This window comes from Hyla sarda, chromosome 8 (genome assembly GCF_029499605.1).
Source record: "Hyla sarda isolate aHylSar1 chromosome 8, aHylSar1.hap1, whole genome shotgun sequence".
Taxonomy (NCBI): domain Eukaryota; kingdom Metazoa; phylum Chordata; class Amphibia; order Anura; family Hylidae; genus Hyla; species Hyla sarda.
Window position 1 is genome coordinate 98,246,129 of NC_079196.1, and position 17,984 is coordinate 98,264,112.

A 17,984-nucleotide genomic window follows, 5' to 3' on the forward strand; every position below is an offset into this window, starting at 1 on the left:
AGCGACGTTTATGCCCAGATGACAGGGGGGGGCGGGACCCATGAGGGGAACGCTCACGTCTACTTGAAGACTCATTGGAAGAGTCAGACGAGGCACCCCTAGGACCCTTGTGAGAGCATGAGGAATGTGAAGACGAGGAGCGAGCCCTTCCAGAGGTCCTGCGCAGGGAAGGCCCCTTCAAGGCGAACACCACTTCCCGGAGGCCTCAGTCACCGAGCGGGAGACTTTGTTCACGTCAGCCATATACTGGGTCAGGGACGAAACCCAGGCTGGGGGAGCGGCAGGATCCACCGGGACCGAAGGGGCATCAGGGGGTCTGGGGGAGCAGTGGCGCAGGCAGGACAAGTGGGCTCAGCAGAGCCAGACATTTTGGTATTACAGTGCTTACAGAGATAGTAAGTCACTGAAGTTCCAGGTTTCTGATTAGAGGGAGGAACAGCTCTGGGTACGGACATAATGAGGGAAAAGAAGGGAGATAGGAACTTTCTCACCCTAGTCTGTGTCCCCTGTCAGCTGCAGTGAGGAGACTCGCTCTGTGCAGCTAGAGAGAGAGAAAAAGGCCAGCCAATAGGAAGAGAGGGGCGTGCCTGAAGCAAGGCACTAAGTAAATGCCCCCTTCCTACTGAAATTTGCGCCCTTGGCACTGATTGAAGGCAGCTTCGCGCCTCTGAGCTCTCCTAGCCCCGTGGGCGGAGCCACAGACCGGCCGGGAGAACTGTCATGGCACCCGCTCCTTGCCCCGAGCGCACCTGTCGCTCGTTTGTGCGCTCGGGGGAATAGGGTGGGTGGCCAGCGCCGGCAGAGACTGCCGGTGAAAAGAAGTAAGCCGGCGCAGAAGCGCCCGGCTACTCGCAGCGCCGAGGCTGTCAGCCGATTATAAGGCGCTGCCGACAAAGTGAAACTAAGCCGGCGCTGAGAGCGCCCGGCCCGGGACAGCGCCCGGCCCGGGACAGCGCCACGGCGACAGCCGCGTATAAGGCGCTGTGAGACAAGTTAAACACACGCACACAAGTGAAGTGACGGAATAAGGCGCTATGGACGTGACACCCAAGCACACACACACACACAAGTGAAGTGCCCCCTATATAAAGCCCCTTCAGGTGCCACTGCTCCCCCAAAAATAAAGTGCAGCCTGTAATAAAGTGCAGCCCCTGTAAGTTAGCCCCAAAAAACTAAAGGGTGGGCCAAAACAGGGGGTCTCCAGCTGCTGCGAGTCCGTACCTGTGGAGAAAAAGGGGGAACTACTTGCCTCAGTCAGAAGAACTCACCTACTGGAGTCTTCAGTGAAGTCTTCAGTCAGCATTAGTTAACTGCATCACGCCTGGCTGCTATGCGCGAGCGAGGCGAGCAGAGAAATAGGGGGACCCGGACCCGTGAGGTACTACCCAAGCGCTGACCGTTAGCGAGGGGGGGGTTAACAGCGCATATACGCAATGTCTGTGCCCCCTTACTCGCAATGGGGAAACGGGGAACCGCAGTCCCTGAGTCCTCACCTGAAAACAGAAAAGAAAAGGAATAAAAAACTAACATGTCCCTAACTAGGAAAACAAAAAAATTAGAAGACCTGGTCTGGAGCAAACCAGACCATGTCCACCTCCTTCAGACACTAAGCTTAAACTGACTAGCTCAGAGCCTGAAGGTGGTTGTATCCTGCTGGGAGGAGCTGACTTTTTTTTTATCACCATAGTGTCACACCTCCTAGAGACAGCAAGATACACCACTGTCTGTGTCCCCCAATGGAGCCGATAGAGAAATTACGTATTTTTGGTCACTTTGTATAACCTAAAAAAAAAATTAATAAAAAGAGATCAAAAAGTCCCATCAAAACAAAAATGGTACTGCTAAAAAGTTCAGATCACAGCTCAGAAAATGAGCTCTCATACCGCCCCGTATGCGGAAAAATAAAGTTATAGGAGTCAGAATATGACATTTTTAAACGTACAAATTTTCATGCAAAAAGTTATAATTTAACAGTAGTAAAACAAAATCAAACCTATATAAGTTGGGTATCATTTTAATTGTATGAATTAATTATAAATATAAAGTGTCATTTTACCAAAAAATGCACTGATTACAAACGGAAGCCCCAAAAAGTTACAAAATGGCGTTTTTTTAAATCAATTTTGTCCCACAAATAATTTTTGGGGGTTTTGCCGTTGAGTTTTCTGGTAAAATGACTGATGTTATTACAAAGTAAAAATTGGGACCATTAAACAAGCCCACATATGGTTCTGTAGGTGGAAAACTTAAAGCGTTATGATTTTTAAAAGGCGAGGAGGAAAAATGAAAGTGGAAAAACAAATACATTTGGCAAATGAGAATCTGTGAAATATAGATTGTGTGTACATATTAAAAATGTGTTGTTAAATATTTAATTTACAATTATGAATGTACAATAAAAAAATATATATATATATACTAAAAAGGTACAAAAATAATACAAACAGGATATAAAAGAGGTATAAAAACAAAGGCATCATTTAAGTGTCTGAACTCAATTCAAGCTTGGATTTTTATCCTCTTCTCCATGTCTGGGTAGTCGTCTTCTGGGACAAATATGGATTCTAAAAAAATAAATGAAACCGCAGTCCATAAGAAACCAACAAGTATGACAAGAAAATCTTTCCATGTCCAACAATTCAATGTGGTATGCCAGCTCCACTAAGTGAGAGAATAGGACTAAGAAAAAGTAGAGAAGGTAGTGGAACTTACCCAAGAGCTGTAGGGTAAAATGCAACAAATGTATTTCTTTAAAAGGCCTAGCGTCATGCAAAGACCTGCTGTTTTAATTGCATAAAAAGGTTAATGGATTTTACCCTACAGTGCATGGGTTAGTGCTCGTTTATCTCTGGTGCTCCCATAGAAATTGCATGGAGGGAGCGCGTCAACCACTCGGATCAAGTGCTCACCCCCCCATCCTTTGGAGCGGGTTTAAGATTTTTTTTTTTTTAGAATGCACAATGTTTTCGATCCATAGTTATGTGAAAAACGTAATACCTTCACTGTGATCTAGGTCTGGACGGCATGATAAAAAGAGCCAGGCTAGGCCAACCAGCAGAGTTACAACCAAATTGATAACAACCCAAGGTTGAATGATCTGACTCTCTGTAGCTTCTTGCCTGGAAATATGGAAAAAAAACAACAAAAAAAAACAAGAAGTAAGACATTCATTGTTTCTTTTGTAACCAGGGTCAATTGTATTAAGACTATATTAAAGAAGAGACGCCTGCAATCATAAAAATGAATTGGGAGAGGTGTGGCTGTGTACTGCTCTCCCCATCTTACTACAGAATCTGTCTCCATCAGCGAGACAAGGAGAGCAGCATGCCAGGGGAAAAAGCACTTAGCTCAGCTCATTCTTGGGGGTCTGAACACCCAGTCCCTGATCAAAGCTCTGTGACATGTCAGATGATTTTTTTAAATGATGGACACTTTCAAAGATTCTTTAAAACATCTAGCCCTTGGGTAGAAGACTATGTTGTAAAACTTAAACATTAAGGAAATCCATGTATGATTTTTATTTATTTTTTTTAAATATAGGAACACTTGTCTGTAAACTGACATATACAAAAATATATTTTCCAAAATATAAACATTTTACCATGGATGGAGTTGTGGAACCACTGAAGCTGCATTGAGGCCCTTAAAGTGTACTTGTCATTAGCAAAAACTTTTTATATAATGTAGAAGATATTATATGTAATATACAGGGTGGGCTATTTATATGGATACACCTTAATAAAATGGGAATGGTTGGTGATATTAACTTCCTGTTTGTGGCACATTAGTATATGTGAGGGGGTAAACTTTTCAAGATGGGTGGTGACCATGGCGGCCATTATGAAATAGGAAGAGGGTCATGTGACACATCAAACTTATTGGTTTTAGTAACTTTATTCTTTCATGAGTTATTTACAAGTTTCTGACCACTTATAAAATGTGTTCAATGTGCTGCCCATTGTGTTGGATTGTCAATGCAACCCTCTTCTACCACTCTTCACACACTGATAGCAACACCGCAGGAGAAATGCTAGCACAGGCTTCCAGTATCCGTAGTTTCAGGTGCTGCAGAATGGTCAAAACAAAAATTGGAACAGGACCCTCAGTTTACGCAGAAGATTTTGTTCAGTGATGAGGCAAACTTTTATGTGAATGGTTAAGTTAACAAACAAAACCACCGCTATTGGTCTGACACTAACCCACATTGGATAGATCCCTCCAAGACTGTTGGAACACAAAAATTTATGGTATGGTGTGGTATATGGGGTACAAAGATAGTGAGGCCACTGGATATGCAAAATTGCTACATGATTATGTGTTTCCCTCTTTATGCACTGAAGCTGGCACGTTCCCTGAGTTTTTCCAGCAAGATGGTGCACCACCACATTATGGGTGTCAGGTCCGAGCATTCCTAGATGAACAGTTTCCTGGAAAGTGGATTGGTCATCGTGGGCCAGTTGAATGGCCCCCCAAGGTCTCCCGATCTGACCCCCTTAGACTTTTATCTTTGGGGTCATCTGAAGGCAATTGTCTATGCTGTGAAGATACGAGATGTGCAGCACCTGAAACTACGGATACTGGAAGCCTGTGCTAGCATTTCTCCTGCGGTGTTGCTATCAGTGTGTGAAGAGTGGGAGAAGAGGGTTGCATTGACAATCCAACACAATGGGCAGCACATTGAACACATTTTTTAAGTGGTCAGAAACTTGTAAATAACTCATGAAAGAATAAAGTTTTCTTAAAACCAAGCACATCATTGTTTTTCTTGTGAAAACTAAAGTTGGATTCAAAATGGCCGACTTCAAAATGGCCACCATGGTCACCACCCATCTTGAAAAGTTTACCCCCCCCCCCTCACATATACTAATGTGCCACAAACAGGGAGTTAATATCACGAACCATTCCCATTTTATTAAGGTGTATCCATATAAATGGCCCACCCTGTGCATTGGTTAAAAAATGTGTATATTTTTCTCCCTGCAGCTATAGCCTGTGTGTCTCTGTGAGGATTCCAAATACAGGAAGTGTGGGTGGACAAGCATGAGGCTCTGTGACATGCCCCCGGCTCACACAGCAGGCTGATTGACAAGCCAGTAGCTTGCACAGATCCCTGCTTCTTCCACCTTTACTTTCTATTGATAGATGATAGGGGTGCTGATGGAAAGGGAATAAGATGTCTAGGGGTGGAGTACCCCTTTAAGGTCACCTAGACCAAAACGAGTCAGATCCTGTGCATTCGGTGCCTGCACGTTGGTGGATTACTGACTTTATGCTTCTCTTCAATAAAAGTCAAGTTTTACCAAGACCTTTGAGCTGGACCTCTCCTTTTAATTTCTGCAAGTGTTCAGCCCCACTCTGTTTGTCCGTGTTGAAGTGTCTGGTCATAATCAAGAGGTGAGAGCTGGTTGTGGTGTGTACTGTTATGCATTGGAATGTTTGGGATTTGAAAAGTCTACATTTCATTTTTTTTTTTCACATTGTGTTATGTTAAAACCTTGTGCTATCAAAAATTGTTTAGTTTTCTGCTAATAATCTGCACTTAATAGCCCATAATTAGGATGTGAAAATAACATTTAAAGGGGCAGTCACGCCCACTCCCATAGACTTGCATTGAGGGGGCGTCACACGGAGGCGGAGTAGTGACATACAATACTCCGGCCCCCTGGTCGTCACGCTGCACACTCGGAGCCGCCAGTGCTGCGGAGAGCTCGCAAAGGTGGGTGCTAAATGAGAGTGCGGGGTTCCCAGCGGCGAGACCCCAGCGATCAGACATCTTATGTATTAGTGCCGGAGTACCCTTTAAGAAATTTTTGCTAATTTATTTAAAAATGAAAAAGCTAAAATTTTGCATGGACATAGGTATTCAGTCCCTTTGATATGACACTTGAAATTTAGCTCTGACTCCTCCCATTTAATCTTTGAGCTGTTTCTACACCTTGACTGTAGTCACCTGTGCTAAATTCAGTCAATTGGACATGATTTGAAAAAATACAGCCCTATCTATATAGTTGACAATGCATATCAGAGCAAAAAAAAAAACAAGCCACGAGGTAGAAAGAACTGCCTGTGGAGCTCCAAGAGAGGATTGTGTGGAGGTACAGATCTAGAGAATTGTACAAAATATATTCTACAGCACTGAAAGTTCCCAAAAGCAAAGTGGTCTCTCTAACTCTTAAAAGAAAAGTATTTTGGATCAACCAGGACTCTTCCTAAAACTGCCCACCCCAAAAAACTAAGTTATCAGGGGAGAAAGACCTTAGTAAGAGAGGTGATCAAGAACCCAATGATCACTGTGGATGAGCTCCAACAATGTTGTGTGCCAATGGGTGAAACTTCTAAAAGTTAATTCATCACTGCAGCACCTCACCAATATATGCTTTTGGCAGAGTGGCAAGAAAGAAGCCTATTCTCCATAAAAAGATATATGAAAACCAATTTGGAATTTGAAATAAAAACAAAAAAACAGCTCAAGGATTCTCGGACTGCAGAATGAATGAAACCAAGATTGAACTTTTTGGCTTCAACTCTCAGCCTCATGTCTGAAGGAAACCAGGCACTGCTCATGAACTTCATCCCCAACAGGTCATGTTTTCAGGATTTCCTTAGGTCTTTCATCAGTGATATAAATATGGTCAGTGCATCTGTGAATGACTAAGGAAATCCTGAAAACATGACTTGTTGGGGATACTTGAGGACTGTACTGGGAAACACTGTGCTATATATAACGCCTGGTCCTTATCCAACATACAATCCCTCCTTCTTGGGCTGCAGTAACCCCCAAGTCTTTAGCTAGGCTGCTAAGATAGATTTACAAAAAAAATGTAGTTATTAGGCCATAGGACCAGGAATAGCCAGGGCTCTTTCAGCTCCAATTATAATCCCGGTCTAAAGACACTTGGGGAGATTTATCAAAACCTGTGCAGAGGAAAAGTTGACAATATGAACCAGTCAGTTTGCTTCATTCATTTTTCGGTTTAAAAATAAAAGAAGCAATCTGGTTGTTTTGGGCAACTGGTCAACTTCTCCACGGCACAGGTTTTGATACATTTCCCCAACTAAAGTATTTGTTCTTTTTTTTCCGCTCAGTATTTTACCCAAAACCAGGAGTGGAACCAAAACAATATCTGAACCAAAATGATTTAACCTTTTGGAACCACTCCAAGTTTTGTTGAAAATAATGATCACGATGAGGGCTAAAATACTGGCCCATATCTATCAAGAACAGTCTGATTTGTCCATAGAAACCAATCACAGCTCTGCTTTTATTTTACCAAAACAATTTGAGAAATAAAAGCTGAGCAGTGATGGGTTACTATGAGCAAAGCAGAACGTTTTTGTGTCACATTGATAAGTCTTCCGATATCAGTTTTTAGGCTGTCTGATTCCATAAGTGGACCTAAACCTCACTAATAATTCATCTTTAGGGTAAATGCACGCATAGAAGATTTACTAGGAATTATCTGCACAAGGAAAAAGCCTCAGTGAAGTAGAGTATGAGCTAAACAGTTGTGAATTTTAAAAATTGCACACAGCAAAAATATTCTGTGCAAAATTTGACCTGTGTTGTGTGTTTTTCACTCCGCTGCATGACAGTTTATGCTGCAAAATAGTTTTTTTTTTTTTAGTTTCCCCATTAACTTTAGTGGAGAAGTCAAAATATGCAATAAAATTGCAAATAACCCTATTGCTGTGGGTTTTGATCCAGATTACCCACGCATCTGCAGTAAAATCTGCAATGTCCATTTAAATTAATGTTTGTTAGTTTTTTCAACAATTTGGTGCAGATTTGTCTTGCAGATTTCAATGTGGAAAATATCTGCAGTAAATCTGCCTAATGGGCATTTATCCTAAGGTTCACTTGTTATCAGAGTGACAAAGATCTTACCACAAGCTGCCATTCTGTGTTGGAGGTGTGTAGAAGTTTATCCTGTCACTTGTCATTTGCTGACTCAGTGCAAGAAAGAGAGCGACAAAATACACTGAAAAGAGAGAATGTATATTTAGGATGAAACAACAAGCGCAATCACCATTGTATAGTCTTCTCAAAGGATAGTCCACAATAGTCCTTTTTTAATCCCGTATTTTCCCGTAATCCCGTTTTTGTAAACAATAGGTTTATAAATAAATACTGGGGGGGGGGGGGGAAAGACTACAAATAAGAATAGCAATAAAACAATAACTATAACAACTAAAGATGATTACTGAAGACAAAATTTGCTACAGTCATTTAGTCTGAATACTGCACAGTGGGCTATTCTTTTAAGATGGCCATACAAGAGTAGGGGTCTTATACTAATGAAATATTAGGTCTGCATATGATCTGGCATATCTAGAGCACCAGGATGCCAAGTATTGATATGATCAATGTTTATATTAATGAAGTTCTATTCAGGAGAGAAAAAAAAGAACACTTTGTTTTTTGTAAGGAATATACTAAATTAACAAGCTACTACTATAGAGATTTCTACTTACATAAAGACGCCACAGCAGATGGATCCAATGTCACAAGACCACGAAAGGCATTTGACACACTGGCCAGGTCAGTTCTAGTAATAAGGGAAACTACTGAATTATTTGCAGTATTAAGAAAGGTGAACTAAAAGTAAGTAAGTAACGGTAACCGAGAATGATCCAATCAATAAAGTACCTGTCAAACGCAGAAACTGTGCTGAGCGCCAACAGAAAATACAAGAAGCACTGAGATGGATATGCCAGATCTTTGTAAATTGCAAGTAGTGTCGATAGATTAGAAAACTGACTACCAGCAATAACATAAATGACCACAATGTTCCATACTGTGTACCCAGACAGGAATCCACTGCAGAACAGCCCAATCATCCTGAAAAGACGTAAGATTATTAGAAATTAAAGGATTGTACACATGAAACAACATCTTGTCATCAGAAGTGTGTATGCATACCTAAAGCTTCGGTGCACAGTGAGTGATACATCCATACTGCTCCACAAAGGTTTAATATCCAAGAAATCATCCACATGTTCTGTGGTTTTGATGATGCCAGAACGATCTGCAGCTTGAAATTTCCCTAGAATATAAAATAAAATAGAAAAAAAGCCTTTAGAAATAGGTAATATTCACAACATCATTCACTAGTCATGGGCACCATGCCCCTCTTGGCTTATACAATCATGGCAGTAAATGTTGGCACCCCTGACATTTTTCAAGAAAATGAAGTATTTCTCACAGAAAAGGATTGCAGTAACACATGTTTTGCTATACACATATTTATTCCCTTTGTGTGCATTTGGACTAAACCAAAAAAGGGAGAAAAAAAGCAAATTGGACATAATGTCACACCAAACTCCAAAAATGGTCTGGACAAAATTATTTGCACCCTCAACTTAATATTTGGTTGCACATACTTTAGAAAAGCTTCTTACACCTCTCAGCAAACTGCTCCAGGTCTCTCTTATTGGAAGGGCGCCTTTTCCCAACAGCAATTTTAAAATCTCTCCACAGGTGTTCAATGGGATTTAGATCTGGACTCTTTAGAACTCTCCAGCGCTTTGTTGCCATCCATTTCTGGGTGCTTTTTGACTTATGTTTGGGTTAATTATCCTGCTGGAAGACCCAAGATCTCGGACGCAAACCCAGCTTTCTGACACTGGGCTGTACAGTGCGACCCAAAATCCATTGGTAATCCTCAGATTTCATGATGCCTTATACACATTCAAGGCAGCCAGTGCCAGAGGCAGCAAAACAACCCCAAAACATCATTAAACCTCCACCATATTTCACTGTAGGTACTGTGTTCTTATCTTTGTAGGCCTCATTCCGTTTTCGGTAAACAGTAGAATGATGTGCTTTACCAAAAAGCTCTATCTTTTTAGGTCTCTGTGTCAGCAGTGGGGTCCTCCTGGGTCTCCTTAAATATCGACCGATAGTTTGCACTGACACTGATGCTCCCTGAGCCTGCAGGACAGCTTGAATATCTTTGGAACTTGTTTGGGGCTGCTTATCCACCATCCAAACTATCCTGCGTTGACACCTTTTGTAAATTTTTCTCTTCCATCCTCGCCCAGGGAGATTAGCTACAGTGCCATAGGTTGCAAACTTCTTGATAATGTTGCACACTGTGGACAAAGGCAAATCTAGATCTCTGGAGATGGACTTGTCAACTTGAGATTAGTGATATTTTTCCACAATTATGGTTCTTAAGTCCTCAGACAGTTCTCTTCTCCTCTTTCTGTAGTCCATGCTTAGTGTGGCACACACAGACACACAACGCAAAGACTAAGTCAACTTCTCTCCTTTTTATCTGTTTTCAGGTGTGATTTTTATACTGCCCACACCTGTTACTTGCCCCAGGTGAGTTTAAAGGAGCATCACATGCTTGAAACAATCTTATTTTATCACAATGTTGAAAGGGTGCCAATAACTTTGTCCAGCCCACTTTTGGAGTTTGGTGTGACATTATGTCCAATTTGCTTTTTTCCTCCCTTGTTTGGTTTAGTTCCAAAATTTAAGGGGTGCCAACATTTACGGCCATGCCTGTAACTGTGCTGCCGCTGCAAGCACTTCGTATATTCCCAGCTGCCTACTCTTGTGTCCTGCCCTCACCTGTAGTTTGGGGAATGAGCATGGCTTAAAGGAAGTTTACCACCATTTATACACGTATCAAACCGCCCGCAGTGCATTATAGAAGATATTACTGTGTAAATAATTACTGTGTCCCAAAAAATGTTTACCCCATAGGCAAATAAGGTATTTTGTGCACTGAAGGAGTGTTGTTACAGATGTTGGAGTATCACTAAGGCCATCCTGACATCTCCCCTCTCCTCTTTCCGCCAAGCCTATTATAGAAGAATGAGTCTCTCCCCTCAGTGCAGATGTCAGGACAGTGTGAAATACTGCACATGTGCAGAGTGGAATGCAGGGATGATAGTTACTGCACAAGTGCAAGAATTCTCATCCGACTCTTCTGACATCAGTGCTAAGGAGTGGCTTGTTCTTCTATAGCAGGCTCGGTCGTAAGATGTAGAGGGGGAAAGGTCTGTGCATCCATAGCAGGGCTCCAGTCAGAACATCGATGCAGAACAACTCACTAATAAAAGGTATGAATCCTTACACAGTATCAAAACAGTGCAAGCATTGTGATATGTGCAGAAATCGTTCTAGGCTCAAAGAAAAAAAATTGCTACGGCACCCCAGACACACCAATAATTAAAACTGATACAGTTATCTTGTAGACATTATGGGAGCACCATTACTTATAGCGGGAAATAGCTACAAATAAGTCATGGCAGGAAGAAGCGTTCATTCCCCTCAGTGTGTTCAATTTTGTGTCAAGCGGAACTCATGACCCTCAGGACACCACCACTCAATGCGACACTTGCCCAGATAATCCGGGCCTCTGCATAGGCTGCTTCAGGGAGTATCACACTTCCATGGAGTACTAAATTTACCATCCTGTGCCCTAATTTTCATTCCCCACAATTCGACTCCAATGTACCAGTCCAGGGTACATTGTCTTCCAAATTTTATACCAACACCCCCACACAAAAAAAAAAACTTTTTCCCAATACCCCCAATATCTTCCCCCCCCCCCTAAAAAATGGGTCATGGGACACAGAGTCAACAGCATTGGAGGTTTGCAGTTGCCTCAAATGCGCAACGCTCTCTCTCCCCACCTGAGCAGGTGCGCATTTGAGGTAACAGAATAGGGACGGCCCCACAAATCCCCTTCCCAGAATGATGATTCAGAGTATAGGGTTTGGGGCGGGCATCATTTTTACTTTTGGCTGTACTCTGGGTCATCATTCTGGGAAAATAATTGGCATATCAGTACTAAAATTGCAATTTTCTTTCCCCCCATAGTACACTTCATCCATTCCTGGAAAATAAATGAAGGGAACACCCGTCTGTTCCAAATCTCCACTTCACCCTATACACCTTCCCTAGGGGGTGCACTGTTTGTAATAGGCTCACATGTGGGTGTTCCTTTCTTGTATTTTCCTCTGAATGTATGTAACTGTTAGGTCCGTAACAAACATCCGCCTCAAATGCAAAGAGTTCTCGCTGAGCTCTGTCATATTTCCAGGCGACAATTCGGAGTCACATAGTTGTTCCCAGAAAGATGAAGCAGAGCATAGGTTGAAAATTGCAATTTTCAAAAGCTACCCTTCATCCATTCCTGGAAAATAAATTTAGGAAACACCCGTGCGTTCAAAATGTCCTCTTTACCCCTATACCCATTCCTCAGGGTGGGTACTTTCTGTAATGGTGTCACATGTGGGTATTTCATTTTTGTATTTTCCTCGGAATGTATGTAACAGTCAGCTACTGATATGCCATAGGCCACAAATACAAACTGACCTCTATGACTTCTGAGCCTTGTTGTGCGCCCGCCCAGCAAGTTACCCCATATGTGGATGTATTGTCATAGTCAGGGGAAAAAGCCCTCCAAAATTTGTAACCCAATTCCTCATATTACCCCTTGTGAAAATGTTAAAAATTGGGTAACCCCAGCATTTTAGTGTATAAAAAATAAAATTTTTCAATTTATGGCCCACTTTTCAAAAAACCTGTGAGGTATTATTTCCCACTGTACCCCTTGTTACGTTCATTGAGGGGTGTAGTTTCTAAAATGGTGTCACATGTGTTTTTTTATTTATTTTTTTTGCTGTTGGGGGCTTTATAAATGCACATGACCCCCGACTTCAATTTCAACAAAATTTTCACTCCTTCCATTCTGAGCATTGCAGTGCGTCCACAGAGCAATTTACATCCACATATGGGGTATTTTTTTCTCAGACAAAATTGTTTTACAAATTTTGGGGGCATTTTGCCCTATTACCCAATGTGAAAATGAAAATTTGGGGTAACACTATCAATATAGTGCAAAAAAAAAATCAAATTTTTTACTTTTATGGCCCACTGTTCAGAAAACCTGTGAGGTCTCTGATTGCACACATGCTAACTGCAGCTAAGGCATTAGTTCCACTTCATTGGTTAGATGAAACACCTCCTACAGTTCAACAGTGGATTTCTAAGGTCTCCCAGTTGTGTAGAATGGAGGAGCTCTCCAGTTGGAGTGATCGCTCTCATGACAGATACTGGAGTATATGGGCTCCTTGGCTGGACTTTCGTGATGCTGACACTGCTCCCCCTCTCTCGCACCAGACATCGCAACTGGGTTCCAGCCAATGACCCCATGGACAATTCCCCCCCTCTTTCCCAACCCACCCCCCCCTTCCCCCTTTCCACATCCTCACCCACGACCAAAAATCTTGTATCTATTCCACTCGTCTCTCTCTCTTCCTATTTTCTCTTTCCTCTGCCTCCCACCTTGGAGAAATCCTTCACCTTTTCATTTCTCCTCTTTCTTTTTTCTCCTTCAGTACTCTGGCACATTTGTGCTCATGTTCATTGACCCTATTATGTTCAGTACCATACTCCTATTACAGTTTCACCTAATTAAATGGGCTCCTAGGTGAAATCACCTCGTACTTATAAGATGCTTATAGGCATGTCTGACCTTCTGCTTTATGTACAGCTTAAATAGATGTTTGCCAATACTTCTCTTGATTGAGTTGTTTTATTGATTTTACAATAATGCATCAACACAGGAGCTCACTGGTCTTCTTAAATGTTGCCTGGGGCCTAGCCCACACACCCTCTTTTATATTGCTTTTCTCTCTTTTTCTTCCTTCTTGATCAGCATTATGTAATGTACTTCATATTACACTTGTATGTTCTGTTGTATTGCAAAATTCGAAAATAAAGAATTGGAAAAAAAAAACAAAAAACATGTGAGGTGTAAGTACTCACAGTAATACTGTTACGTTCCCCGAGGGGTCTAGTTTCCAAAATGTAATGCCATGTGGGTTTTTTTTTTTTTTGCTGTCCTGGCACCATAGGGCCTTCCTAAATGCGGCATGCCCCCAGAGCAAAATTTGCTTCCAAAAAGCCAAAATGTGACTCCTTCTCTTCTGAGACCTGTAGTGCGCCAGCAGAGCACTTTTCACCCCCATATGGGGTGTTTTCTGAATTGGGAGAAATTGGGCTTCAAATTTTGGGGGGTATTTTCTGCTTTAACCCTTTGTAAAAATGTAAAATTTTTGGGAAACCAAGCATTTTAGGTAAAATTATTATTATTTTTTTTACATATGCAAAAGTCGTGAAACCCCTGTGGGGTATTAAGGTTCACTTTACCCCTTGTTACGTTCCCCAAGGGGTCTAGTTTCCAAAATGGTATGCCATGTGGGTTTTTTTTTGCTGTCCTGGCACCATAGGGGCATGCCCCCAGAGCAAAATTTGCTTCCAAAAAGACAATTGGGCTTCAAATTTTGGGGGGTATTTTCTGCTATTACCCTTTTTAAAAATGTAAAATTTTTGGGAAAACAAGCATTTTAGGTAAAAATTATTATAATTTTTTTTTACAATTGCAAAAGTCATGAAACACCTGTGGGGTATTAAGGCTCACTTTATCCCATGTTACATTTCCCGAGGGGTCTAGTTTCCAAAATGGTATGCCATGTGTTTTTTTTTTTTGCTGTTTTGATACCCTACGGGATTCCTAAAGGTGACATGCCCCCCAAGAACCATTTCAGAAAAATGTTCTCTCCAAAATCCCCTTGTCGCTCCTTCCCTTCTGAGCCCTCTCAGGCCATTTTTGGAGGTTGATGTGACATTATGTCCAATTTGCTTTTTTTTCCTCCCTTTTTTGGATTAGTTCCAATACACACAAAGGGAATAAACATGTGTATGGCAAAACATGTGTTACTGCAATCCTTTTCTCTTAGAAATACTTCATTTTCTAGAAAAATTTCAGGGGTGCCAACATTTACGGCCATGACTGTATTTGATCACCCAAGGTTTTAGCTCTCTTTGGTACAATTATGCACCCATTAGATAACATCCTGGACAGAGAGGGATCATACCTCAATAGATTTAAGTGTTTTCTAATAATATTCTGGGCAGTAATAAAATAAGGTGAATAAGTGAGAGCTAATACAGGCTTACTATTAATGTTATTTTTATTAGTATTAGATAATAACTCTGTTCTACTTTTCTTACTGACAATATGATCTGCACATATTAATTGTTGGAATAGCCACATAGGTTGAGGTGGTGCATCAAATCTATTTTCTGTGTGTTAAATGTTGCTGGGGTCGTGTTATTTATTTTTAACCTTGTCACTTTCCCAATGGGAATTGCTCTCATGGTGTGTTTCGAATTAGCTCACAATAACCTATTGGCCGAAATGGGTTTTCTGTAAGTGGTAGATTGTATAGATTGGCCTACTTCTGCAGTCAGGGTTAAATCCAAAAACGAAACAGTATTAAGGCTCGTTCACACAAGCGGAATTTACATAGTAACATAGTTCATAAGGTTGAAAAAAGACCAGAGTCCATCAAGTTCAACCTATAACCCTAATAAGTCCCTATTGAGTTGAGCTGATCCAGAGGAAGGCAAAAAACCCTCATACTAGAGGTAAAAATTCCTTCCCGACTCCAAATATGGCAGTCAGAATAAATTCCTGGATCAACCTTCTGTCCCTATAGAACTAGTATACATAACCAGCAATGTTCTTACTCTCAAAAAATACATCCAGACCCTTTTTGAACTGTTTTACAGAGTTCACCATGACCACCTCCTCCGGGAGAGAATTCCACAGTCTCACTGCTCTTACAGTAAAGAAACCCCATCTGTGCTGGTGTAGAAACCTTCTTTCCTCTATATGTAGAGGATGCCCCTTGTTATTGATACAGTCCTGGGTATAAATAGATCATGGGGGAGATCTCTGTACTGTCCCCTGATATATTTATACATAGTTATTAGGTCTCCCCTAAGCCTTCTTTTTTCTAAACTAAATAACCCCAATTCTGATAATCTTTCTGGGTACTGTAGTCCTCCCATTCCCCGTATTACTCTCATTGAACCCTCTCCAGCGCCACTATATCTTTCTTGTATACTGGTGCCCAGTATTGTACACAGTATTCTATGTGTGGTCTGACTAGTGATTTGTACAGCGGTAGAATTATCTCCTTGTCGTGGGCATCTATGCCCCTATTGATGCACCCCATGATTTTATTAGCCTTGGCAGCATCTGCCCGACACTGGTCACTACAGCTAAATTTACTGTTAACTAAGACTCACTCCTAAGTCCTTTTCCATGTCCGTCGTCCCAAGTGTTCTCCCATTTAATACATAATCCCAGCCCAGATTATTCTTCCCCATGTGCATTTCCTTACATTTATCAGTGTTGAACCTCATCTGCCACTTCCCAGCCCAAACCTCCAACCTATCCAGATCCATTTGTAACAGTTCACTGTCCTCTAATGTGTTTACCGCTTTACAGAGTTTAGTATCATCTGCAAAGATTGCTACTTTACTATTCAACCCCTCTGCAAGGTCATTAATGAATATATTAAATGGGACAGGACCCAAGACGGACCCCTGTGGTACCCCACTAGTAACAGTCACCCAATCAGATTAAGTACCATTAATAACCACCCTCTGTTTCCTATCATTGAGCCAGTTACTTACCCACTTGCACACATTCTCCCCCAGCCCAAACCTTCTCATTTTATACACCAACCTTTTATGTGGAACCGTATCAAATGCTTTGGAAAAATCCAGATATACGACATCCAGCAATTGCCCCAGATCCAGTCTGGAGCTCACCTCCTCGTAAAAGCTGATCAGGTTAGTTTGACAGGACCGATCCATCATAAATCCATGCTGATACGGGGTCATACATTTATTTTTATCAAGATATTCCAAAATAGCATCTCTTAGGAAACCCTCAAACAATTTACATACAACCGAGGTTAAACTAACAGGTCTATAATTCCCGGGGTCACCTTTTGACCCCTTCTTAACCCCTTAAGGAATGAGCGATTTCACGTTTCTGCATTTTCGTTTTTTCCTCCTTGCCTTTAAAAAATCATAACCCTTTCAATTTTGCACCTAAAAATCTGTATTATGGCTTATTTTTTGCGCCAATTCTACTTTAGAGTGACATTAGTCATTTCACCGAAAAATACACGGCGAAATGGAAAAAAAAATTCATTGTGCGACAAACTTGAAGAAAAAAGGGCATTTTGTCAATTTTGGGGGCTTCCGTTTCTATGCAGTAAATTTTTCGGTAAAAATTACACCTTATCTTTATTCTGTAGGTCCATACGGTTAAAATGATACCCTACTTGTATAGGTTTGATTTTGTATTACTTCAGAAAAAAATCATAAATACATGCAGGAAAATTTATACGTTTAAAATTGTCATTTTCTGAGCCCTATAACTTTTTAATTTTTCTGTGTTCAGGGCGCTATGAGGGCTCATTTTTTGCGCCGTGATCTGAAGTTTTTAGCAGTATCCTTTTTGTTCTGATCAGACTTTTTTTTATCATGTTTTATTCACTTTTTTGTGGTATAAAAAGTTATCTAAAATGCGCTATTTTGGACTTATGAATTTTTTTTGCGCGTACGCCACTGAACGTGCGGTTTTAAAAGCGGTATATTTTTATAATTCGGACATTTCTGCATGTGTTGATACCACATATGTTTATTTTTATTTACACTGTTATTTTGTTACTAGGAAATGCCGGGTGATTTAAACTTTTAAATTCAGAAGGGAATACCTGAAAGGGTTAACTTTTTTTTTTTTTTTTTTTTGCAAGCTCATAGTTCCTATAGGGACCTATGAGCTTGCAATGGCTGATTGCATACACAGATTGTTGCCTTGCCGTTGCATGGCAACAAGCTGTGTAATCGGCGGTTGATTGCTCCAGCCTGTAACTCAGGCATGGAGCAATCAATCGGAGCCCGGACACCGACGGAAGAAGGTAGGGACCTTCTTCTCTCCGGGTAGCTGATCAAGGCATCGCGATTTTATCGTAATGACCCCGATCAGCCCGACTGAGCAGCCGGGAAGCATTTACTTTCACTTTCGATGCGGGGCTCAGCTTTGAGCGCCGCATCGGAAGAGTTAATAGCGCGTGCCCGAACGATCGCGGCCGCG

At 41.4% G+C, this 17,984-nt stretch overlaps 1 protein-coding gene across 1 annotated transcript in view; it reads right to left on the minus strand.

Moving 5' to 3' along the window:
• Positions 1 to 2,027: 2,027 nt before the first annotated feature.
• Positions 2,028 to 17,984, minus strand: part of TMEM237 (transmembrane protein 237) — a 46,558-nt gene continuing 30,601 nt past the window's right edge. The window contains exons 8-13 of the mRNA XM_056536193.1: positions 8,921 to 9,044; positions 8,648 to 8,839; positions 8,473 to 8,546; positions 7,886 to 7,979; positions 2,998 to 3,119; positions 2,028 to 2,564 (exon numbers count right to left, since the gene is read on the minus strand). Of these exons, the coding sequence (XP_056392168.1) occupies positions 2,500 to 2,564; positions 2,998 to 3,119; positions 7,886 to 7,979; positions 8,473 to 8,546; positions 8,648 to 8,839; positions 8,921 to 9,044 (671 nt within the window). The 3' untranslated portion in view covers positions 2,028 to 2,499. The remainder of the gene's footprint in view (positions 2,565 to 2,997; positions 3,120 to 7,885; positions 7,980 to 8,472; positions 8,547 to 8,647; positions 8,840 to 8,920; positions 9,045 to 17,984) is intronic.